General features: G+C 42.5%; 1 protein-coding gene across 1 annotated transcript in view; it reads right to left on the bottom strand.

Annotated features, from left to right (window-relative positions):
* Positions 1-1,222: 1,222 nt before the first annotated feature.
* Positions 1,223-26,375, bottom strand: part of LOC118596111 (guanine nucleotide-binding protein G(q) subunit alpha) — a 260,430-nt gene continuing 235,277 nt past the window's right edge. Inside the window, exons 6-7 of the mRNA XM_036206854.1 lie at positions 7,285-7,438; positions 1,223-1,756 (exon numbers count right to left, since the gene is read on the bottom strand). Coding sequence (XP_036062747.1) covers positions 1,566-1,756; positions 7,285-7,438 — 345 coding nt within the window. The 3' untranslated portion in view covers positions 1,223-1,565. The remainder of the gene's footprint in view (positions 1,757-7,284; positions 7,439-26,375) is intronic.

The raw sequence follows: 26,375 nt of genomic DNA, 5'->3' as shown, positions 1-26,375 counted from the left end.
ACATGCTTGACAGAACACTGACTGGTGACTTTTGAACAAATCTTCCTTGCGTTCAAGCGACCAGTTCAAGAAGATCCTGAAATGGTAAAACAAGCTCACTTTCCCCCCAAATCAAAGGTTAGGGGATAATGCTGCCAACCAGTGTTCCTGGCAGATTCACTCGAACTGAAAAAACATAAAGAGCTAATAATACTGGTGCCAGTAAGGAGATAGGAACAGAGCTCAGGACAGACCACAAGGTGTAGTTTTCTGCACTGCTCGTCTGGACACTGGCACTGACCTTCAGGGCAAAGAAAGAACGGACCATGAGAAGCAGTTCAGAGTTTGCAACTGTTTGGCAATGTGTGTTTCTGGTTCATAACACGCTGTCCTCTCACTGTGCGGTCTTAATGCTTACATTTTGAGACTCTTGAAATTCTTAATTTATTTTGTCTTATAAAAGTCTGGCTTTGGCAACATATATACATAGCAAAAATTATTTTAAAATTATGGCCCAAACACAAAGTGGGGCAAGAGGGAAGGAAAGCTATAAACAAAATGAGGAGCTACAGGAGGGCTCTGGCAGCAGCTGCTGGGGAATGTAGTGTCTGTTGGCATATCATTTGGCATCTGTGGTTACAGAGAGGGTGAAAAACCTAAAGAGAAACAAAAGGGGGCAAGGAAGAGAGAGGAAGGACATGGTACATGGATTGTAGAAGCATGGACTCTTTCTCAGCCTGTACCCACACACCCTGACTTCCATACATTTCTCTGAACAATCCAGCTATGGCTGAAGGTCTGCACCTAAAATATATGACTCTTAACCATCAATGGGCACCAATGTCCTAGTCCAGGTGAGACAAGACTATATATATATATGTATGTATGTAATAATACATATATATGTATGTATGTATTGAAAAAGGACTACTAGATGTGATGTGCATCCAGAGATACATTTAAAACCATAGTAGTAATTAATACATAGACGCCTTCAGCAGAACCACTATTAAATGAAGCTGATGTAAGATGACTTCAATCGAATGACACTGTCCTGACTGCATCACTCGAGAAAGAAACTTGACCAAGAATGGAACTGGGGTAAAGGCCATTGTAATACGAGAGAAAGTAACATCAGCAGGGAGGGTGGAACAGGAAGAAGTTCAGAACATAGGCTTTGCTTCTGGTCAATAGAAAAGAGGAGGAGGGGAAAGGAATGGAGGGGGAGTGGGGAGGAAGGGGGGGGAGGGAGGGAAGAGGGGGGGAGGGAGGGAGAGAGAGAGAGAACACATGTGACAGGAGTGCTTTTATACTGTGAGTGAATGACTGAAAATTTCAAATACACCGGTCTCAAGGTCTGCCTAAAAACAAGAGAGGAAATGTGCTGGGACTGTACTTCAGCATTCTGTTTCCTCTGAATAGTTTAAATAAAATCATAATATTTACTACAGCTCTGTGGACACGCTCACAGAGTCCAGGACGGCAATAAATTAGTATTATGCAAATTGTTTCCCACAGAATACAGTCCTTCTTGGTTATCTTCAACAGCCCAGGGAGAAGGGAAGAATGGTTTCTGGGAGGCACGGTTAGACCAGGTTGTACTCCTTCAGGTTCAGCTGCAGGATGGTGTCTTTCACGGCGGCGAACACGAAGCGGATGTTCTCGGTGTCGGTGGCACAGGTAAAATGTGAGTAGATGATCTTGTCACTGTCAGGGTTCAGGTCCACGAACATCTTCAGGATGAACTCACGTGCGGCCTGCGCATCTCTCTGGGGTCCTGTTTGCCAAGAGAGGAGAAGCAAAGTTTGTTATGTGGCCTACTCCACATCTGTTCATTTGTTCAATCAGCACACATTGTGTATGCCCTATGAAGACCACTCTGTATTCCAGATCTATATTAAGTTCACTGTGTGATGATATGCATTGGTTTGCATTTTCTTATGTTTACAAAGTGTTTCTTATGCCTCATCCATTGCCCCTGATAGTTTTGTTTAGAAAAATTAGAAACCTGTGATTGTTAGTTTTAAATGTCAAGTTGCCACAGTCTAGAATCACGTGAGAAGGGGTTTCAGTTGAGGAATTATCTAGATCAGGTCAGCCTGTGGAGATGTCAGCCAGTGGAAGATTGTTAGCTGATGTATGGACACCCAGTCCATCGTTGGGGACACCATTCCCCAGGCATGGGGTCCTGAATTTCACAATAAGAGAAAATGCAGCCAGCAAGGACGCATTATTCTCTTGGCTCTTGCCTATGGATACAGCATGACTACCTGCTTGAGCTCCTGCTTTGACTTCCTCAAAGATGGACTGTAGCATGGACTTGTAAGCCACATAGCCCTTTTTCTCCCCAAGCTGCTTTTTGTTAGCGTATTTTATTACATTGTTTGTCCTTGCTGGCTTCCTATTGTGGGGAGCAACACCAAAGCCATAGCAATCTGGGGAAGAAAGAGTACATTTCAGTGTCTAGTCTATTATGAATAAGGGTCTGGGTAGGAATTCAAGGCAGGATTCTAGAGGCAGGAGCTGGTGCAGAGGCCAGGGAATAGTGCTTCTTACTAGCTTATTTCTCATGGCTTGACCTGCCTGCTTTTCTATACAACTCAGGACTACCTGCCTGGGGATGGCATCATCCAACTGTGCTGGGCCCTATATTGCTGTGGATATCACTCTGTATAAATAAAGTGCTGATTGGCCAGTAGCCAGGCAGGAAGGATAAGGTAGGCGGGACAAGGTAGAGGAGAAGGCTGGGAACAGGAAGGCTGGGAGGAAACACTGCCAGCCGTTGCCATGAGAAGCAACATGTAAAGACACCGGTAAGCCACAAGCCGCGTGGCAAAGTATAGACTAACAGAAATGGGCTAAATATAAGAGTAAGAGCTAGACAATGGCAGGCCTGAGCTAATGGCCAAGCAGTTTAAATGAGTGTCTGTATGATTATTTTATATGTGGGTTGAGGGACCACGGGAGCTTGGTGGAACCTGGAGAGAAGCTCTCCAACTACACTATATCAACCATTAATCAAGAAAATGTCCTCTGAACTAGCTTACAGGCCAATCTGATGGAGGCATTTTTCTCAAGTAAGGGCCCCTTTTCCAAGAGCCCCCCCCTTTTTTTCCCCAAAGTAAGGGCCCTTTTTTAAGCCGACAAAAAAAAAAATAACCAACACACTTGTATAATAATTTTGTAGTTGATTCTTAGATAAAACCCAAACACAGAAGCAGTAAAAACTGGACCTTGTCGAAATTAAAAAAAAAAAAAAAAAACAACACAACTTTTGTTATCAAAGTATATTATCAATGAAAAATATATACAATTCATATACCTGATAAGGGTTTAGCACTTAGAATATATTAAGATCTCATATATCTATCAACAAAAAAGTAAACAACCTAATTAAAACTGGACAAAATACTTGAACTTTCTTGCAAAAGAAGGTAACAAATAACCAATGAGCACACAGGATGCTTAACTCTGACACTCATTTAGGGAATGCCAAGTGAAATCATTAAGTAGTCTTCCCATCTACTAGCCTGGATATCATTTTAAAAGGGATAAAACAACCTGAGGCAACAGGTGAAGTCTGCAACTCTACTACTGGTAGGCAGGCAAAACGGCACAGCCACTAAGGAAAACAGTTCAGTGACTTCCATATAACCTAGTAATTCATGTAGTAGGCGGACATACTCTGAATGAATTGAAAGGAGGGCATTTCGTAGGTGAGCGTATAGTACTATCAGTCACAATAGCAAATAGAAGTGACTCAACTCAACCGGATAAGCCAAAGGTGATTAATGAAGTTCTGACAGATGGTATAACATGTATAAACTTTTAAAACACATTCTGAACTCAACATGCTGGACATAGACAAATACTGTGTGACCTGACTTATATATAGGCTATAGAGACAGAAAAGCAAGGGGACAGCATGCTTCGGGGAAGACAATGGGGTGTTATTGCTTAGCTGTAGTAGTGGACACATTGGCAATAGCTGCAGAGTTTCCTAAATGTAATTTATGTCATGACTTACATATTCAAATTATAACTGAAATTTTCTGTATGATATTTTTATCACCTTTAAAAACTAACAATGTGACATGCTCCAGACCATTTCTAACTGTTTTCAAGCAGTTTAACACTTAAACATTTTCTGGCAAGTTTGAGTTTAACCCTTCTAAATTACTAACATCCAAACAGCATCAGGTGCTGAGCAGGTACACTGTGCACTGTGCCACTGTATACCTGTTTCTCTCCACTGTTGCAAGTCAGTTCTAGACCAGAAGAAGTGGTCTAGAAGTCACTTCTTTTCTCCCAGGCAAGACCTTCCAGGATCATAATGTATGTTTTCTACGTAAGCAAACACTGCTGATACTTAACCAACGCTAAGGACCTTCACCCCGAGTCTCAGGCAGACAACTCGAGAACTTTCAGAATAACCCTATTACAGCTTTGGGCTCATACCCACATCCCACACTACCAGGAGCTGCAGGAAAGAGCTAGGAAGTAGAGTCTTCTCATTTGTACAAGTAGTAACAAGAGTGCTTTGAGGTTTTGGTGACTAAGGCTAGCAACATGGAAAAATGAAAGTGTGTGAGTATCCAGGTGCTACATATGTGAAATAATGTTCTGTCCTTAGCAGTGTGCTGTGAACTCACTGCTTCCACAGCAGCACTGAATACTTAAAACAGAGACGAAGAGACTGGCAGGGTGTGAGAAGGCTGCCATTTCCCCAGCTATTATTATTATTCTGTCTGGGAAGGAAAAGACTCAACTTTTTTTGTGTGTGTTTATTCTGTAGAACATAAGAAATAGATTCAAGGTGACTGAAGTGCACTTGCAGTGTGCTATGTTTTAAGCATAAATTATGTTATTGGAGCACATAGGACTACAAAGAAATGGGTATATCCATCATAGCAGGTGCAGAATTTCAAAGTCTCTAGGAACAATTCTGCAGAGTTCAAGTCCATGTGGAAACAGTCATTTCAATTCCTGATGAGAAACACAGAGATGGCATTCATCTGATTAAGACCTCACATGGACATGTGCAGCTGTGATAATATCTAAATAAGCGTGTTACCAAAACATCACTGCAGTGTGCTCAAAAGTTTTTCCAGCCTTAGCTCATCTTCCAAGGGCTTTGGATCTCATGAAACAACTTTGTCTTCTTGAGAACAAAACCACTGCCTTTTTAACTTAGCTGTGGCCATATTTCCTTTGGGCATCATGTGTCCATTACAGAAGGACAACAGTTAACATCATCTTCAAATTCCAAAACATTTACAGTAACCTCTTTTTGTCAGGAAATGGCTTGTAGTGATGAGGATTCAGGAAGTAGCAGTCCTGCAAAAACCCACTCCAGAAAACCTGGAACTGCAGTGCAGCCAGACAGCACACAGCTGAGGGTGGGTGAGCAGCTGGGCTCAGGCAGTGTCTGCTCTGAGGTTGTGCACTGCTATCTGTCTGTATCCAAGCAGGAACACAGGGGGCCCACAGAGCCACTGATGCATGTGGTGTAGCCATTCTCTCTCCACTGTCCACTGACTCACCAACTTTGAAGAGAAATTAAGCCTGCTTTCTGGGGTACCAGCAAGCATTCATGTTTCTATCGGAGGCAGGTGGTTCCTGCTTCTGTTCTCAGACCATGTGCTTACAGGAGTGGTCTACAGGAGTGCCACTGAGGGGGAGCAGGTATACCATATGTAGTCATTTCCTTCCACAGCTTCCTTAAGAACACTAAGGCAATCTCAGGCACTTACCATTTGCTTCAGAGTTAGTGAGAAAAATAGAAGGAACAAAGAGAAAATGCTGTTCTGGCTAAGACAGAATTTGTTCTTTTAAAATAGCCAGGCAAACAGGAAATGTTTGAGAGATATGAACTTGCTAAAAAAAAAAAAATTAAAAAAATAAAAAATAAAAAATTCCCTGTCTCTAAACGGCTGGCTGTGCAGCCAATCATACACATGCATTTGAGATGCAAACTTCAGCTGTTGAGCATGCCACATTTCCCTTCCTCAGGCCAGCACTGCACCTAATGCATACAGAGCAAAAGGGCACCTAAACCTTCAGAGAAAGCTATGAAGCCAAAGGGATCTTTAATCTCCAAGGAGTCACCTCACTTAGAGAGCTTTTGGAGGGAAAAAACTACTATGGTGTACATGCCTTAGATTTCCTTTGTTGATGATGCATTTTGGGGCCCTGCTTAGGACTGCTGGGAGGCTGATGTAGATACAATTTGTCAACAAACTTTCCTCTGAGGGTTGATGTCCTATCATGGAGAACAATACAGTATAACTGGGAGATCTACTTTTTAATGGTGAAAACAGTGCAAAGTCAAATACAAGTGAGTGCTGCAGACCCTAAGTGCTACGGCAAGTGTGCTTAAATAACCACTAAGGGTGTTGGGACTTCCCTTTCTTGGCCCTGGCAATCAGTTTAGTCAAATACCTTACTTGGACATCAATCTTGGGACTTTTGCTAGTGAAGTTCTCCCAAAGTAAATGCTGCCTGGACATTGAAGGACCACACTAATGTCACACATTTGTTTCCTATTAGCCTACAAAGAAGACCTCATAGCTATGGCTTGAAGGACCAGGAAAATCAAGTGACTCTAAATAGAATCCTAGAAATAGGAAGGGCCTAGACTAGGATTTGAACTTGAGTATATGTAGTAGTTTGAATATGAATGTCCTCCATAGACTGGGATATTTCAACACTTGGTCTTAGGAGGTGTGTCTCGCTGTAGGAAGTCAGTGGGGATGGGCTCTTAGTGTTAAGTCTTGCTTCACATCTGAATCTTTCTGCTTGGGCATGTGTTTTAGAGATGTGCTCTCAGCTTCCCCCCTCAGGCCATCATGCCTGAAGCTTGCTGCCATGCTTCCCCATCATGATGGACTGACTCTACCTTCTCTACGTTTCTTGGTCATGGTTAACAACAGAAAGTAACTAATACAGTATACCAACTTCAGAAGTTGGTATACTCCTTACCAGAGAGAGGCAGGGGTGGGTAGCAAAATAAAAGGGGAGGAAACTGGAAATTATAGTAGCTAAAAGAAAAGGCTACTGAATTATTTATTCTCTGAGCTGGTTATTTTGAAATAACTGAAAACCTGTTGCTTTCCTCATAACTTTTAACATTAGGGATAAAATGTTTTATGTCATTACAAGTCAGGGAACAGTAACTTGTTCTCTAGCATGCCTGCCATCATGGACCCTGTGGCTCTAGGCACTGTACCATGCTGCCTTCTAGCCATTAGTGTTAACAGCACAAGTCTTTCTCAGCTGTGAGGCTGGCACAAGGTGCCTACTTACCATCATATTCTGGGAAGTAGTCAACTAGGTGGGAATACATAATTTTCTCCTCGAGAAGATCTTTCTTGTTTAAGAACAGAATAACAGAGGAGTTCTGGAACCAAGGATATGTGATAATTGTTCTAAAGAGTGCTTTGCTCTCCTCCATTCGGTTCTGTGGAAAAAGAAAATCAGAAAAACAAGGAGTGAATTACTGATGATACAACTGATCAACTGGCTGATTTCTTAAGTCAACCCATCTTCTGTGTGTTTCTGATTTTTAAAGCCTGAGTTGAACTTGTATGGATTTATATGCAAATGATTCATGGCACACATTGACTGTTTTCATTATGCCAACTGTAAGGTCAGCAAGCTGAAGAGAATTAATAATAAAAATACGTTGAAATAACTTCTTAGGTTTGAAAAGAAAGTAATTAGGATCTAGATGACAAGGCTGTATCTGACATATTGCAATAAATTCTACTAAAAATATTCATTCATAACCAAATACTTAAGATATGAGTTTAGCACAAATGCCAAGCTTCACTTTGTATTTCCTAAATTATATTTATTTGAAGCTTCACTATGCTTTGAGCATTCAAAGTTTCTTAACTGCCCCTAAGCACATCTAGAGTACCAACACCATGATGGACATACACATATACACACTCCTGAGTTAGCAATACCTGGGATCACCTCTGTTCTTTGGTGTCCTTTCTCCATCTTTCTTCATATGCACAACTATGTAGAAAACAACAAAAATCTAGCTTTTGTTTGTTTGTTTTAAAGACATAGTTTCACCGTGTAGCCCTGGTTGGCCTGAATTTACATAGATCTACTTGTTTCTGCTTCCCTAGTGTTGGATTTAAAGGTGTGCATCCCTCTGCCTGGCAAAAAAAATATAGTATTTCTTCTTTGGCACTTATAAACTTGCTTACCCGGGGCAACACTTTCAAGGTTAGTTTGGTGACAGAAACCCTACTGGTTTCTCAAGAAATTAAGTCAGCATATTTGCATACACAAAGATGCTAATGGAGGGCACCCCTGAGTCAAGTCACCTCCTCATACTCATCAGCAAACAGCACAGAGCCCCACAGCTTCTTTCTCAACCAGATGCTGCTCTTACAATTGTGTGTGTGTGTGTGTGTGTGTGTGTGTGTATGTGTGTGTGTGTTCACATGCCATTGCACAGCATATGTGTAGAAGTCAGAGGACAACTCTCTCTTTACACTCTGTGGTGGAAAAGCTTGGTGGCAAGCACCCTTTATCTTCTGAGCCATCTCATCAGCCCCCCAATAAGCAATTTAAATGATTAATTTATTTAGGTTTTTCTTTTCTTTCCTTTTTGGATTAAGGGCCTATTATGTAGCCCTGGTTGGTCTGGAACTTAAGTAGACCAGGCTGGCCTCAAACTCACAGAGATTCATCTGCCTCTACCTTCCTGGTGCTAGGATAAAGGAATGTCCTACCACACCCAGCCAAATCAAGCAGTTTTAGGTAAACATCGATGAAGCATCACTTTATAGCTCAAGCCAGTTTTCGTTTCAATGCACACATTTCTCTTTCACAAAACTGACCCACATACCGTTAAACACATTTTATTGTCTACATACCTGTCACTGGTTAACAGCCAGTGGTAAATCTTTTTATTATTTCTCTATTGAGACAGTCTTAATATGAAGGCTTCCTGCTTTAGCTTCCTGAGTGCTGGGATTGTAAGCATGTGCCAGTGTGCCCTGCTTAAATTTTAATACCCAGAATTTATATTCTATCAGATACGAGGATGCTACTGAAGCTTCAGATTTTATAGACTGGAGTTTTTGAGACTGGAGAAAAGTGGTCCCAAGAACTGAAAGGCCAGAGGAGAGACTCTACTGTGGGTTGAGGAGGGGCCAGTATCCCTAGGTGAGAGATTACCTGTAGAGAAGTTCTAACAAGCCGTTCTATGGCTTTTAAAGGAACACTGTCTAAAGAAAGGGTGGGTAAAGCCTTTATTTGAGTATGGTTAAGCCCACTTGTTAGAAATACTCACTTCTGTCCTTCCAGTTCTCCAGGAGGGGCTGCTGGGATCCTAGGGAACAACAGCCTGTACTGGGTCCTTCCAGCTCTACATCCCTTCAAGGCGAGCTGCTAGACTCTGACATAGGGTGCCTAAAGTGTGTGAGCTGAGCCCCCAAGGGGGTTCCAGTGGAATCTGTGGAGAGAGTTCCATACCAAGCCTCTAGGAGGACTGTCAGGACAAGCTCTCCTCAGCCCAGCACTGGGTCCCTTAGAGCTGTAATTCTACTCAGGTCTACTGATCTTAGGCCACACTGCCAGCAGAGCCTGCTCAAGAACCCATCCTGCTGAAGCCCCAGCAAGGGGTGCCATCTGTGATGGATTTGGCCTTGAATACTGGGAGGAGCACTAGTGGCTGACCTTTAGAGCTGTAATACACTGTCACTGAGTGTGTCCTACAGTAACATTCAAACAGTGCTAGCTCTATTCTTTCCCTCTTCCCAAGAGGTAAGAGGCTTATTTCAGAACTTCACTCTTCAAGGAAAATCCCTATACACCCCATCCCCAGGAGGACATACTTTCCAACCAATGTGCTCTGTATTGGAGCAGAGCTAAATCCTAAGGGCACTCAATGCCTTCAATGTTCACAAGCCTCACTCACAAGGGAATGAGCATGAGGAATAACCACAGGGGCAGAGCATGAGGAGTAATCGACTCTACTCCAGAAACCCAACCTTGGAGGGAACAGCATGTCCCAGGAGGCATGCAGCTCTTGCTTTTTGTAGTTTGTAAGGGCAGGAAGGTTCAAAGAGAGAAACAAAGAAAAGAAATGAATGAGATGTGTTCGGCCAATGATGAAAATAACTGAGTTTCTGTTCACTCTGAGGACAAAGCAGCCTGTGGGGTGGCATAATCTCACAGGCTTCTTTTCTTAGGTTTTTAATAGAAAATGGCCAAGAGGATCAAAGAGGGCCCAGTACAGGTTTCATTATGGCAGACACAGTATTCTGCATTAACTGGATGAACTGGCCTCCACCTAGCCCCAAGGAACCTTTTATTGCTTGTTACTCAACTACTACTTCTGAACCTAGCCATGTAGCTTTGAAAGCTGGAGATGGAAGGCGCCTGTGAGGGTGGGGTCTGCCTGGTCTTTCTTCCTATTGGGGTCACAGGAAAGGGCATGTGCTCAACTGCAGGTATCTAGACTCCGTGAAGGCTTTTCCAGCCCACATGGTAGTACGGAGCTGGAGGTGTTTATCCCAGCTCTGACCTGATGGAGGCCAAGCCTCCAGCTCCACGTCCATAATTGCAGCAGGATAGTGTGGCCAGGAATCTCCTTCCCATGGCTGTCAGACAGAGCAGTGCTCAGTCACAAGGAGAGTTCTCACCCGCCCCACCTCTTATCGCATCGCTTTGTAATGCAGTCTCCTAATACACAATCGGCAAGGCTAGCTACAGGCAAAGCACCTACCTGTCCTAGCCTGGCATTCACAGCCTGACAGCCTGACGCAACATACCTATCAATCTGAGCCCTCCACAAACGCTCTTCTCCATAAAGAGATCCTGTGCCCCTGCCAGCACACAGGTGTGACTGCACGTTCTTGACCCAACTTCTAATCCTTCAGGCCCAGGTCAAGTGCCCTTCCCCACACCATCCTTCTCTGGGCCTCGGGGCCTTACTCCCTCTCCCACCTGACACTGTTGTGCTTGTGGACAGTCCTGCCTGGAACTGCAGAAGATGACCACTGTAGGACTCACGGTCCACATGGGAGATGGGGTCACACAAGAAGGAAGGGGGTGATAGGAGTGAGTCAGAGAAGGATCAAGAGCGAAGGGGTTTCTTACATTGATGCTCGACAGAATGAAGGATCACCAAGAGAAAAAGTGGAGTGAGAAAAACATAAACTCGGAAATCTGAAGGGGCTGTGTTCCCAGTGAACCATTTCCCAGGGCTCTGAGTTCAGGAACTTGTGCATTAAATAAGAAAATCCTGTTTTGGGTACTAGACACATTTCCTCCTTATTTGCATTGTGTACTGCGGGCAAGGATGGTGCAAACATGGTAGGTTCTATGAAGAACACGCAATTCTCTAAGAATCCAAAAGTAACCTCTGTGATTACATTCTGCCCATCTCCAACACTGGGGGTGCAGTACATCAAAAAAACCTTCCTTTTGGCTTGGGTGCAAACATTCTTCTTGCCCAGGGAAAGGCCAGGGCATGTCCACTGGACCCTAGACCCCACTTAGAAGCTGGTTTTCTGCAGTCTGGAGTCTGGTCCAAGTCTGCATGAATAGTTACTGAAGGACTGTATCTAATGTCAGCCCGCTTGACAGCTCAGCTGCTCACAGGCAAAGGCTGTATTTTCTTATTCCTCTTCAACAAGTTGGTGCTTCTCTGTAGAGTCAACTCCAAGCTAAGGTTTGAACACCTCTTCTAACAGCCTTTTCATCTCATTCTTCTGTCACTAATATACCCATGCTCTTTCTCACAGAACTGTTTCTGTACTTTTGATTGTGAGCTTAGCCTTTAATGGCTGAACCATCTTTCCAGCCCCAGAGTTGTTTTTAAATGAAACACACACACACACACACACACACACACACACACACACACACACACACACACACAAGTTGACAACAAGATCCTTAACTCTTTTACCTGATACAAATCTGTAGGAAGAGAGTACATTCCTGAATAAATGTGTGTTGACATGGGCATGGCCATGTGAGGGACCCCAGTGCCTCATCCCTACAGCAGCGGCAAAGCATTCACCAGGTGATGCTCAGAGGGATGGCAAAGCCTTCCCTGGTTCTAAGTGATAATACAGACAATACATGTAGAAAATGTCTACTGTAGCTTTCTCCTGGATGTTTGCAGCCCCAGACTGCTCCTATGAAGATGAGCTAAACCAGCCTCCCTCTTCCGCTGCATGCGGAACTCCACCACAAGATTAACTGTGTCACAAACGAAGCTTCTGGGCCTTGCAGCTTCTCCACCTGAGATTCCGAAATCCTAGCTTTTCTGTCTGGTGTTTGTCTTTCCTTCATTCCCTTGCTGCCCCAGTCAGCTCAAGGCAGTGGCCTAAGCCACCTAACTGCGTCCCTGATATTTTGCCCATTTTAGTAGCTTGATAAAGCATACAGGATTATATAGTTCACATAAGTAGAATAGTACTTGTAAATACAAAACTGGACGCCAAAGACAGACATGTAGAAAATCAGATCCCCTCATTCCTGAGGGCTGACAGTCATCTGTAAGTTATTTACAGCTGGGGTCTACTGCTGGAGGCAGGATAGAGCCTAGAGGAACCTAAATGAAGCTTTCTAAGATACAGTGATGCCCTGCACTATCTGGAAATGATGTGGTCCAGAGTCACCTCCTGATGTCAGAAGCAGACAGACTGATGTGATTCTGTTTCCCACACTTTCCATTGGAAAAGAACACCAGGGCCATCTAAATGAACAAGGTCAGACAGGCAGAGTGTACCTGCATTTGGGATCCTGTGTAGATGTGTAAATGTGCAAGGCTAGAGAATGGAAAGATTTCACTGGCTCCTTTTGAGCCAGATATTTAAAGTAAACAAGTGGCCTCACCAAGAGGTCCTGACATGGTAGCACATTTGACTGCTAAGACCTTCAATGTCACCCAGGCCTCTTACTACTTTGCTCAGGCAGAGAGGGGATGCTTTTGAAATCTTTCACATGTTAAAGTGGGTAGCTACAAAATCTCAGAAAATGCTCAAATCCCAGCCCAGACAAAACCAGAAGACAACAAACACATTACATCAGTGAAGAAGTTAGGACAAGAAATAATTAGTTCCTTAGCCACCTTCCATTCTGCTACCCAAATCAGACAAGAGGATAAGAAAGGGCAGGACCCCAAACCCAGCTGCACATATCATATATTGTTTCCTCACTGATTTCCCTAGTCTTTGCAAATCTCGGCAAGCAATTATTTGAGATCAAATTAGGTGTGGCTGCAGGCCTGAAGATGGCTCCAGAAAGTTTTCCTATGATGACAGCTTTGTATACATGCAGCACATTCTGCCACCCAGGATGTGTAGAGAGGCAAAGGGACAGAAGATATTTGCCTATTTCCTCAACGTCTAAGGCTTCAGGCAGAGATGAGGTCACAGATGGGGCCCCTGTGAAGTGTGGTACACCAGTGTGTGGCAGGAGAAAAGCAGAGGAGGAGGGGCAGGGAAGGGCTTGGGAGGGACAGACAGGTCAAGAAGAAACAAAGGAAAGCAGGACACAAAAGAAGCAGCTGGAAAAATATGTGACTTTCTTTTGTGCATTTGTGCAGTCCTAGAACGCATAGAGACCACTTCCTTTACAATTTTCTGGCATTCTAACTCAGTCACACGATCAAACAACAGTCTTCTTTCAAAGTCTATTTTACAACACATTGGTCTTTCGATTTAGCAACTGCATATCCTGCTTTTTTTTTTTTTTTTTTTTTTTGCAGGAGCTGAGAACTGAACCCAGGGCCTTGTGCTTGCTAGGCAAGCGCTCTACCACTGAGCTAAATCCCCAACCCATATCCTGCCTTTTTTAAGCTGACATGTCAGTGAGCTAAAGCTACCTTTTTTTTTTTTTTTGAGATAGGGCTTCTCTGTGTAACAGTCTCGAACTCATTTTGTAGACCAAGCTGGTCATGAACTTATAGAGATTCACCTGTCTCTGCCTCCCAAGTGCTGGGATTACAGGTGTGCGCCACCACAGCCTGGCATTAATGTCTACATGAAGCTCTTTACTGGAGTTGCTTCCTATCTTTAACATCCCCTGTACACATGGCATTGACTTTTCAGTCACCCCTACCCATCCTGGTTCCCATCAACACCTGCTCTGTGCCACCGCCTTCGGACAGCTTTGTTGGCAAACTCCTTCCTTCCTTTCTCTTGTGTGTAACTGTGTTTCATACCCCAAACAACTGTCCCCACTGCCTTTAAAACACTCTTCTGTCTCGATTCAAAATGAAATCCTGTGCACTATCTCATGAGCGTAACTCCTTCCCTCCACCACATATCCAGGAGCCTGTATTCCCCTCACCAGTACTGGTCATCTTTCCCATCAGAGTACAGCGGGTGTGCAATGCCACAGTGACGGCATGCACAGTGAAAAAGCAGCAGATTACTGTGCATGTCTGACTTCCCCTAGCAACAGCCAGCTTTACGGCTCTAACAGACAGGCTCAACCGCAGTGCTCTCTTTTCGTGAACTGACTGCTGAGTTCTGTGGGTTTTGCTCTTTTTGTGTTCTGTTTGCATTCTTAGTATGCTGGAGTCATCTTGTGTTTTCTTATTAGTTTGTTGTTTTGCACATTAGGCATGAAATTATTTAGAGAAGTCTTATAAGATCAAAGCACCTCACCTCAGCACTCTCTAACTAGATAGCAGTCCCACTTATTGTAAAACTTTGTTTCCCAACAGGCCACCCTCAAAGCCAGCTCAGTTTCCTTCTGTAGCTAGCTCAGGTATGCACCACAGCAGACCGCTACCCTGCATAGGCGCTGTGCTGGCAAGGAGCAAAGTGTGCCCGAGCATCATCTTCCTTGCTTTGTTTTTCTTCCTGGTTCTATGGGTAGTGAGCAGTAACCTGGCCAAACTGAGACTCTGGATAAGGGGAGAGAGAAACAGGCTTCAAGAATATGTAGACAAAGATTACAGACAGCAAGCTTGAGCCAGAAACTCTGGGTACATTGAAAAGGACATAGACGACCAATCTATAAATATAGGAACTTCAGGCTGAGCCTGACACATTGTTTACATTCCTGGTTTACTGTTGGGGACAGTCTGAGTTGGGGAAAATAAAGGTGAGAGAGCAGGAAGAACAGTGGTACAGTGTTTGTTGTGTTATCCTAAAATGCTTTTACAATGGGTCATCATGTTCTTTGGCTAACATGATGGGTGATATCAGTGGGGTGAGAATTTGACTTGCCTTGTGTCCAAAGAGATAAATCTTAAGAATTTATATGGGTGGCATCTTTGTGTGCATGTATATTCCTGATTGTGAATGTGGAAGTCAGAGGAGAACTTTGTGAGAGTTGGTCCTTGCCTGTGGGGTTCTCCTGTCTTTATCTCCCTAGGAGTGCTGGGATTACAGACAGGAGCTGCACATCTGGCTTTATGTAAGCTCTGGCATTTGACCTCCTCCAGATGCTCGTGCAGCAAGTGCTTTATCTACTGAGCATCCTCTGAGCTGCTCATCTGGGCAGCATTGGGCCTGGGTCGTCCATCACTGTTTGCCCACCGAAGTTCTTTGCATTCACTCTACCCTCTGCAGACTGCAGGCACAGGACTATAATTTCCAGAGGAATAGACAGTAAGTAAAAACTGATAAATAAACTAAGGGCTGAGAGTAAGTTCGGCACTGAAAGACAGGGGTACCGATAAGTAGATTAAACTAGAACACCAAGAAGGAAGGAGGGATAAACCCAGTAGCTTAAAACGTTTTCAAAAGAATACATAAAATATGCTAACTAAAAGTCCTTTAAAAAAATGAGTTTGGGCTGGGCGGTGGTGGCACATGCCTTTAATCCCAGCACTCGGGAGGCAGAGGCAGGAGGATCTCTGTGAGTTCAAGGCCAGCCTGGTCTACAAAGTGAGTTCCAGGAAAAGGCACAAAGCTACACAGAGAAACCCTGTCTCGAAAAAAAACAAGTTTGGTGTGTTATATTCCTAAGGCTATATTTCTGGACAATAATGACTGGATAGAATAGGATCCATACAGTTACAGGTGGGGCTAGATTTGTCCTGGGAGGCCATAGACCACTAACCCTTTTTATATGCACAACTGCATGGAATTTGTTTTAAAGGTTTATTTATTTTCAGTTTTGTGCATAGCTGTTTTGCCCGAGTGTCTGCCTGGGCGCCACATGCATGCAGTGCCTGGGGAAGCCGAAGCCAGTGTCAAATTCTCTGGAGCTGGAGTGACAGACAGCTGTAAACTGCCGAGCAAGTGCTGGGAACTGAACCTGTGTCTTCCACTAGATCAACCAGCACTCTGAACTGTGAAGCCATCTCTCCAGCCTAAACAAAGAGAAATGAATTTTCACACTAATTTTCCTAGGTTAAGAGGCTGGTAAAAGAACAAGTTAAGAAGTCTATCTTAAGTGAGCGCAATGGCTCAGTGGGCAATGAACACGCTACTAAGCCTGACATCCTGACTCTGACCCTAGGATCCACAGGACGAAGGAGAAAAGCGACTCCTCTAAGTCATCCTCTGACCTTATACACTGCTGTGACCCACACAAACATAATAAACAAACAAATGTGAAAAGAGACAAACATGTTTAGCAGGAAAAGACTTTGAATCCCTGGTAACATTAATTTAGGATTGTTTACTAAGAATTCATGCTTAGGAGATTGTAATGTATAACAAAGCCCATACATACAGAAAAAAGCTAAAATAAAGCCCTCCTTATACATGTCATAAAATCTTTGAGCCTTGATTTTATTGTCTTCTATTTTATAATTCTCCCATAGAATTTCCAATTGTCTTTCTCTTTGAAGGAAAAAGTCTATTTTCTTTAAAAGAGTTTTAAATCCTTTGTTTAATTTTTAATCTCAGGGCACTATATTTATTCAGGTGTTGCACACATCTAAAAAACCCTTTCCAGATGTTATAACCCACACACGTGGCATTAAAATTAGTAACATTATTGTGAAACAGTCCTTGTATAAAGATGAAGACATACTTTTCACGCTGCCTGAAGTTGCTTTAAGAAGTTACACATGGATTGGGAAAATGACGCAGTGGGGAAGTACCTGCCACGCACGTGTGACAAACCAGGGTTCAGATTCCCAGAACCTATGTGAAGCTGGGCATGGCTGTACGTATCTAATTCCAGTGTTCCTACCACTCCTATGCACACACATCATATTGTACACATACGCATACATGCACACACACATGCACAAAGCAACTCTACAACCTTCTCAGTTAATGTGAGGCTAGTAATAAATAATGTATGTGCGGATTCACTCGGCCCATTCAGCTCCCTATTCCCCTGTATCACTGGCCAACAGAATGAAGAGGAAACCTTACAACTCCAGTTACTTAGCCGTGGTACCACTGAACAGTACGCTGATGGTATTTGGGGTCAGCTGTGCCTGGAGGCCTGCATCCCTCACTGACCTTCGGGGTCCAGTGATTTCCTTTCTCCTTATTCTGTCAATGCTGTTCTTTTGTCAGTATAAAAGTCCCAGCGTCATTAGCCACCTTCTTACCGCCTGTTTAAAGAGTCAGGGTCTTTAACTTCACGTACCTACAGTCTTGCTTTAAAACAGTCTTATCTGAGACCTCTGCAGTGTTCCACTATGTTTGACATTAACAAACATTGAGAAGCAGTGCACACTATTTTTCTTTAAACTCCAGGATAATATATAATGTCCACATGACAGTAATTAATATGAAATGGGGAAGGTATCACAAACTTATGAGAAACTAAGAACCCCTAGACCAAAAAAATCAAGTATGCCCATGAAAAGCTAAAAATGTAATACACAGTGCTAATTTTTAAAATTTAAATATTTTTCTCCAGAGGTGCTCTTCTACTTTTTATCATGAGAAAAATCTACTGAATGATTTTAAGATTTTAAATAAAAATACTTTTTCTAAAACATGTGCAAAAAAAATTGGGCAGTCACACAAAAATGAAAACAAAATGGCAATAACAAAACCCAAATAATCTAGACTATTAATGTTTTCCTTGGCACACCTGTGCTCTGGATGATCCAAAGGAGTGCAGATCTTTGTGATGCTAAGAGTCAAGAGCTAAGAGAGCTGAGACAGTGTAATGCAAATAAGGACCTACAGACTCAGCCAACAGAAACAGAACAATTTCACAGAGCAAGTTCCTCTAGGCTGGTAAAGGAGGGCACAGGGAGAGAGCAGAATGGAGGATCAGGTAACATGAAGAAAACTGAGTATACATCAGAGAGGGGTCAGGGGGGCAGCTAGCTCAGAGGTAGCTTGTGCAAGGCCCTGGCTTTAATCAGTATCACAGTATGTGTGTACACACACACACACACACACACACACACACACACACACACACTCCCTTGATACCAAAAAAATAAAAAAATAAAACAATGCAAAATCTCTGATTATATTAAGTGCCACTACAGGGAGCCAGTAAGTGCATGGTTTCCAGTCACTAAAGAACCTCTGAGATTTAAAATCTCTGGGGCTAGGGTTGGGGAAATGGCTCAGCATTTAAGAGCACTTGCTGTCTTTGCAGAGGTCTGGGGCTTTGGTTCCCATAATTCATGTCTGGCAACTCACAGCCGCCTGTAACTCTAGCTCCAGGAGACTCAACACCTCTTCTGTCCTTTCTGGGTACCAGCACTCTCAACTGCCATGGGATGAAGTAACTGTTAAGGTATTCACACAATATAAATGGGTGAAGGAATATTAAAAATACAGATGTGAAACTATAGTATTTCTATAATAGGGCTATATGATAAAGAAAAAAATATAGAGAAAGTTCCAAAGAAATATTAAATGAAAATGCCTTATAATTAAATCTCTATTTACTGAAGTTACCCTGAAAGCTGGTGTGTGTGTGTGTGTGTGTGTGTGTGTGTGTGCGCGCGCGCGTGCGCGCGCACACACACACACACACACACACATGCACTGTGATACTGATTTTAATCAGGGCCTTGCACAAGCTACTACTGAGCTAGCTGCCCCCAGCCCCTCTCTGATTTTTTGCCCAAGTATTTCCCAGGTGCACTTGCATTTGGGGGAGTGGTGGTTGTGGGAGAAGGTCTGTGCCACAGAAGATCATCCTTTAGGTGTTAGAATGATCAGGTTCAACATTTAACATTATAAAACCTTCTACAGAAAACAAGCAACACAGTGAGCAGAAGAACTGTGGATCCTGACAGGGAACACTGGCCAAGAGGACAATAATACTTTCATCATGTTTCATATCTGAAAATGCTATACCCAACCAAAAATACCAATTACACTTGAGGGCAGAATATGTACAGTTACATGGATGAGATTTCAATACTTTCAAAGGTCCTTTGGACCTTTACTAAGAAAACTTCAGGAGGATATGACAGACCAAAATAAAAACATTACATCAAAAAGGAAGTCAATTACAGGATCTGAGGATTAGGAACTCAACATAGGAAAGGGGTCAAATGAATTTTAAGGATGACAATGAAGTAAGGGCTCAGGATGATAACTTGGAGGGTGGGTAGAACCTTAGGTTTCAAATCACATGGTTTCAAAGTCAATGTTATTTTCTTGCCCCTACTTAGCCACAGTGACAGTATCATCAGCCCTTAAGGAATTAGGAAAATGTTAACCATTTGAAATGTAGGGAGCAAGGTAAGTCCTATATGAACTCTAAGAATGACAAAGTCTTCCCCAGGCTGCTCAGAGTGGTGCCAAAAGCCTTCCTTTGGTCTAAGTGGGTATGCTGATAGTGTGTGCACAAAGTGACCACCATAGCTTTCTTCCTCAGGTGTTTAGGCCGGAAGACTAACCCTTGCCCAGCCTGCTCCTACCTAGAGATTAGCTAAACCCACCTCCTTGTTCATCTGTATAGAATAACCCTGCCTTCTTGCTCAACTGTATATAATGAACACATTGAGCTTCTGGAGGATATGGCTCCTCCAGCCAAGAGCCCAGATCACCTGATTCTAGATTTTCTGTGTGTCTGTCTTTATTTCCTTCCCTTGCCGCCCTTGTCAAGTCAAGTCCCAGAGCCTGTGCAAGAGCAAGGCACAAAATGTGCAATGCTAGTGAACATGCCTCAGGCTTAGATGGAGCTGGACCACAAAGTGTAGTGAGAGATGCTTATGAGAGCCTGGTTGTTAGCCAGGCAAATCTTTTCTGTCTCTGCTCTAGTTTCCTGGTTAAGAGTCCCATCTCACTTCCCCTAAGATGAAAGGCAATCTGGTGACAGACACAACAGTAAAAGTCAATCTTCAGCTGCCTTTTTAAATGGAATACATCAGTACTCACTTTTCACTTAAACCTGCACATCACTGCAACTGAAGCAGCATCTTTTTCTAAAGCTGTCATTTCAAGGGACTGACAATCTATATCCCAGGCAAGGGAAACATAGTCAATGGCTTAGGCTTTCCTAAAATGACCCTGGATGTGTCAATAGATTCACCATTGTTCTAGAAAATGGAGATAGCAGAGTATGCACTACAGTAAATGTCAGGCATAAACTGCTTCCCATTAAAACAGCCACAGAGGGTAACAGGAGTGGGCCAGTAAAAGATGGGGCATTTCACCTGGGGATTCTGGGCTACAAACTTCCTTTCTGAGTAATGGAGCACTTTTGAAGTAAACAGGCTTTAAACATGTAGGAGATCTTTATCATTCTCTTTTTTCATTGTTTAGGGTCTTCCAGGAAGGTATGAAGATATGTGAATGCTTGAAACAATATAAAATGATTATTTATATATACTAAATATATATTATAAATAGTGTATATAAAATAGTTTTCATCTAATCTGTACATCTATATATCTTAAATATCCCCTGGAGCAATTGTATCAGTTAATACAATATAAATACTAGAAACAGCAGCAAGAATAGGCCTGTATGTGAAGACCCCTTTTTATTATTAAATATTTTCCATCTGTGCTGGGTGAATGTGGATGAAGAACCTTGGTTATGGAAGGCTGAATGTACTTAGACAAAAGTTATGACAAATGCTAATATTTTTCTCTTGTCACTGGGACAGGTCTTTCAGGCCAATAGCTTTTGGTCTGACTGTACTACATACAAAGTAAACATATATACATTGACATTTAGTGTTTTCCAAACTACTGATTACAGTAAAAAATTAGTCTACAGAGCATCCCAGACTGACAGAAACATACTGGCACACAGATGAAAGCAGTTTCACAAAAACAATACTTGGCTGTGTGATATGTCACATACTGTATTATACTCAATTTCATTTTGTTCTCCCCAGATACTGAATGCAGTCTTCTGCATTAAAAGACTTATTTAGCAAGACCCATTGATCTGATTAGGTCAGTCATGGTGCTATGTAACTCTAATCCTTGCAGTTAGAAGGCTGAGGCTTAAAACTGTGTTCAAGGTCAATCTAGACTATGTAGCAAGCCCACACCACAAAAGCAAACAAGGCTCTGGCTTCAATCCCTAGCAGAACAAGAACAATAAAAATAAATCTGGCAATTCTTTCTTTTCCATACATTTTAAAAGATTCCCAACAACCTCAATTATACTGACTCCTGTATTTATTTTAAGACTATCTGAAATATGGATTGGATACCTAACCCTTTAAAATATAAAAACCAACAAACCAAACTAACCTGCCAATGCAGCTTCTCTTGACTGGGAACTAGAAGTCCTAATAAGAAAAAATGAAGTGTAAACAGGGTTCTAGACTCTAATACACTCCCCTTGTCAGTGGTCATTTTCATGTTCTCCTCTTTAGAAAAAGAGACTGTGTGAGTAAGTTATGGTCATTTCCAAGAGGCCATACAAAAACTGACCCCATCAGCCTTATTCTACCTGAGAATGTCTGTAATTTCCTTTATTGTCTTTATCTCTATCTTTCTTGATGCCTTCCTTGTCAGCACACTGGAAAAACAATTCACCATTCCTCTGACATCTCAACTGTGACCGCCATTAACCTCCAGGCAGTTTCTAGGAGTGTAAATCAGTTCTCTAACTTGTATCTCCCAACACCCAAACACCAACCTTGTGGTGGAGTGAACAGTGTTTTGTTGTTGTTGTTGTTGAGTGAACGCACATTTTCAGAAGGTTGAGATGGACATCTATCTCAGTAACTGCGGAGGTGTCGCAGCGTGGTGGGGGAGGGGCTGCAGCTCTCACCTGCACAGTGAGTGACTCAGCAGTCCTGTGAGGGGCTGAGTCAGGCCCTCACACGGAGCTCTGGCTTTGCAACTTCTTGTTTAGCACATTCCTTTAATGGTTTTATGAGCAACTCCAGTGTACAGGTAATGGGGTCCTGTCTAGTGATCAAAGGTGACTGAAGGAACCAGAGGTATCTCAAGTATCAGCCAGCACGGGGTTCAGTGACCCCAAACTTCTGCTAACACTTAATTCTGGAAGACTTCCCTAGTTCTCTGTGTGGCATGGCCCATGATATGTGCTAGTTTTCTAGTTTCCCTGCCACTAATGTCAACAGAGTAGAAAGTGCCTGAGGTGGTGTGGTGGTTTAGATGAGAATGGCCCCGTAGGTGCATATATGAATACTCAGGCCCCAGTTGATGGAACTGCTTGGAAAGGATAGGAGGTAGCTTTGTTAGAGGAGCTGTATCACTGGGGGTGGCTTTGAGGTTTTAAAATTCACCAACATTCTCAGTGCTTCCCCAACACACTTGTGGATCAGATGTGAGCACCCAAATTCTGTGCTAGCCAACAAGTTTGCAGCTTGCTGCTATGCCTCCCCACCATGAACTCTTAACTCTCTGAACTGTAAGCAAAATAAAACCTTCCTCTATAAGTTATCTTGGTCATGTTGTTTGGTCACAGCAATAGAAAAGTAATGACATTGTGTTATATTCATAGATCAGTGCTCAGCCATTATCAGAGAAGCTTCATGTGCGGTAGATGGGAACAAATACAGAGACTCACAACTGGACAATGTGCAGAGAGTGACAGACCCTGCAACACTCAGTCCTGAATGGGATGCCGTCATCAAATCTCTCCCACAGGGATCAGGGAACTGTGTAGAAGAGGAAGTAGAGAGACTGTACAAGCAAGAAGGGATGGAAGACACCAAGGAAACAAGGCCTTCTAGGCACAGCAGGATTGAGTCATATACAAACTCACAGAGGCTGTGGTAGCATGTACAGATCTAAGTCAGATGAGCTCCCAACTTTGAGATGGGGAAGTAGATACAAGCCCACTCTAACCCAGAAGCTACCTTTAATTGACAATCATTGGCAAAGGGAAAATTAGTTTTCTCTGACGGAGTGCAACTGGGTATACAAATCACACTTTAATGGTAGGCCCCATGCCCAGTAGGAGATGGCCAACACAAAATGAACTCAACAGTGTTTTGTAGGCTTTCTGTCTCCTAATGTTTTGTGTGGGCTTTCTTTTAAACCTTACAGCCTTTTGCTTATATGTCATGGTTTTGGTGTTGGTGTTTTATGGGATTTCTGTGTGCACAAATGGGCATTTCTTGCATCTGTGTTTCATGTGCTTTTTTTTTTTTAATTGGCTCTTTTTTTCTATTTGTTTGTTTTGTATTATTCTGATTTATTTTAATATTGTTATTACTACTGACACCTGTTTGATTTTTAATGAGACAGAGAGAAAGGGTGTGAATTAGGTAGATGGGGAGGATCTGGGAGGGGAAACAGATTTCAGAATATAGTGTATGAAAAAATCTCTTTAAAAAAAAAGTAACTAAGATAGATGGGTTGTGTGGCTTTCCTACTTGAAGATGTGAGGCCTCAAGTAATCCTGTATGAAAACTCAACATGTGTCTGGCATGTAACCACTAAAATGAACATGTAAGCAACATACACACAATCTTTTAAGGTAGCTGAATTTGTTTCAGAAAACGCAGTGAAGAAAAGACCTGAACAAGTGGTTAGCTGGGACAGGCAAAAATTTATAATGGGGTGGAGGGCATTCCGGGGGTGGTTGAGCTGTGGCAGCCTGCAAAACTATGCTGCCCCCCTGTGGACACAAGCAGTAGACCCTGTATGAGACAACAGCTTTTCCTTCTTGGTAATAAATAAGACCTTTTACTTCCTGTAATTTCAAGTTGATAGCTGTTGCCAAAACAACTAGGCAGTGAAGCAAGAAACGGAAGCTTCAAAAGAAACCCTCCAACCAACCAACAAAAAAATCAAATCACCTAGGTAAAATTCTATTCACTCTATCAGGTGTGCCCTGCTAAGGGAAATGTACGGAGGAATCAGTGTCCTGAAAGATGCTGGCTGCAGATGTGTTCAGGTTGAGAGATACACTCATCCACTAAAGAGAGTGGAAATGCCTTCCTCTAGACTGCATGACAAAATGACTTTCTCCAAGTCTCAGAATACACAAAGAAGGAAGGCAGGCCTCACTAAAAACTTATATCCAATCCCCTGCATCACTTCTAAGTCAATCAGTTTGTCGAATAGGTATTTCTGTGTGGAGCTGACTGTCAAGCAGCTCATAAATCAGAATATGGTGAAGAGGTCTCTGGGTGAGGGTACAGCTAAGGCTCCTGATAAAAATGACCAAAGCATTCAAAGGAAAGAAGATCTGAGGAGATTCAGATTGAGTCCCTTAGGGTTTCTTACCACTAAAGAGCTCATTCCTACATGGGCAGGAAGTACAGATACTCAGTAAATATTTGCTAAATAAATGCAACTGCCAGATTGAGAGGGTCTGCATATTGATCTGAACCAAGATTTCCACTCCCATTCAAGCACCGAGGAGTGGAGCTCCCTAGAAAGGTTCAGTGTGTCTAGATCTAACCTGTTTTCAGCAAACCCACGTGCAGCCAGCAGAGGTCAGAGCAGATCTTGCTCCCAAACTCACAAGAGTTTTTGGTGAAGCCAAGACTAGAACTCAAGTTCTCCCCCTTGCTCCAAGGCTTTTTCGTTTCCCTGTTGTGTTAGACCTACTGTCTCTCGTCAGACCTTGTAGTTCTGAAGTAACTGTGCAAACTCACTCAGTTTTTCCTTTAAATTAAAGTGATTTTAAATCTTGGCAGATTTCTCTGTCTCCATTATTGTAGGGGAAGATTTGGTGGCTCTGACTGAGGATTTTTACAAATAAACGAGTAGTTGTGACTACTGGATCTGGAAGTCACAGTGTTCAGGCACATGTTTGTTTTTCTGTGTAACTAGGGTTGCTGGCCTCTCCCCCAACACACACATACACACACTGAGACAGACACACACATACACATTTTTGAGTTGTGTAATGTCAATGATGGAAGGCACCACAGACATTCTTGAAACATTCAATGTACCTGAATGATTAGAAAGCTCATCCAACAGTGGAATACTTAACAATTTAAAACTGCTTTGCTGACTTACTGGACAGAGTTACAATTTCCTAATTTGAAGCATCAAATTAAAAAAAAAAATCTAAAAACTCCGGTTATGATTTTACCTTAAAATCACTGTCTTCTTAGCTATTGGGATTTTTATGTCGATGTAAAGGGAAATTTTTCTCTTAAAAGCAAAATCTTGAGCTTTTCCTGCATCTTCAATGGATAGAGAGCCTTGGAGCATGAAAATGGGCATTTGAGAGAACACACTAGCAGCTTGCCGCTGTCAATTGTTTCCCAACAAAGACCTTACTTCTGTGGAAATGCTTCACTGCCCAGGGCACTTGCTGAGTGTCTCTCTGAGGGAACCAGGAGCTTCTCAGGGATGGGGATGGTGTCTTATCCACTGAAGCTCCATACTTGATACACAAAACTGCAGTTAACAGTTCCTGGGATGCTCCTGCCATAGCTCTTGACAAAATATAAGGTGCTTCATACAAATCAGCTCTTCTAACATTCAAAATGCTCTCAATTTTTAACCATGGTTTTCTTTTAATGATCCCAATAACAACAACAACAACAACAACAAAAAAGGTACGGCTGAGCTGTCCCCATGCTCCTTTATAATCATGCTGCCAGCCATGTATAAATTAACAGGATTGAGGGCAGATACAATGTGGTCTTGGGAGTGACCAGTTGAATGATGGGGCACTCGAGCTCTTTACAGGAAAGACATGGAAAACACATGGCATGGCTATAGATTTATGAAAAGCTAAAATTACAGTCAGCAACTTGAGCAGAACCCTCATCAACTTCTATGGAAGGCTATTCACTGTCTAAGTGCATTAATCTCTCATGACATGAGTCATTTTTGACCTGTATGTTTTAAGAAGTTCCTTGGATGTCTGAATCTTCACACAATACAAACCCCATAGATACTTCACCCTCACAGAAACTGTATGGTTCCTAATTTGAATATGTGAAATCTGAAATGATCCAAATAATTCAAAATCTGAAACACGGAGTAGGGACATAATTGGAAAATTGGAAAATTCCACATATGACCTCATGTGAAACATTGCAATCAAAACTCACTAGAAATGTTGCATAAAATTGCCTTATATATGCTAAGTAAATATATAAAT

Source organism: Onychomys torridus, chromosome 1 (assembly GCF_903995425.1).
Source record: "Onychomys torridus chromosome 1, mOncTor1.1, whole genome shotgun sequence".
NCBI classification, from domain to species: domain Eukaryota; kingdom Metazoa; phylum Chordata; class Mammalia; order Rodentia; family Cricetidae; genus Onychomys; species Onychomys torridus.
The sequence above is the reverse complement of the archived record's forward strand: the minus strand, read 5'-3'. Positions and strand labels throughout refer to the sequence as shown.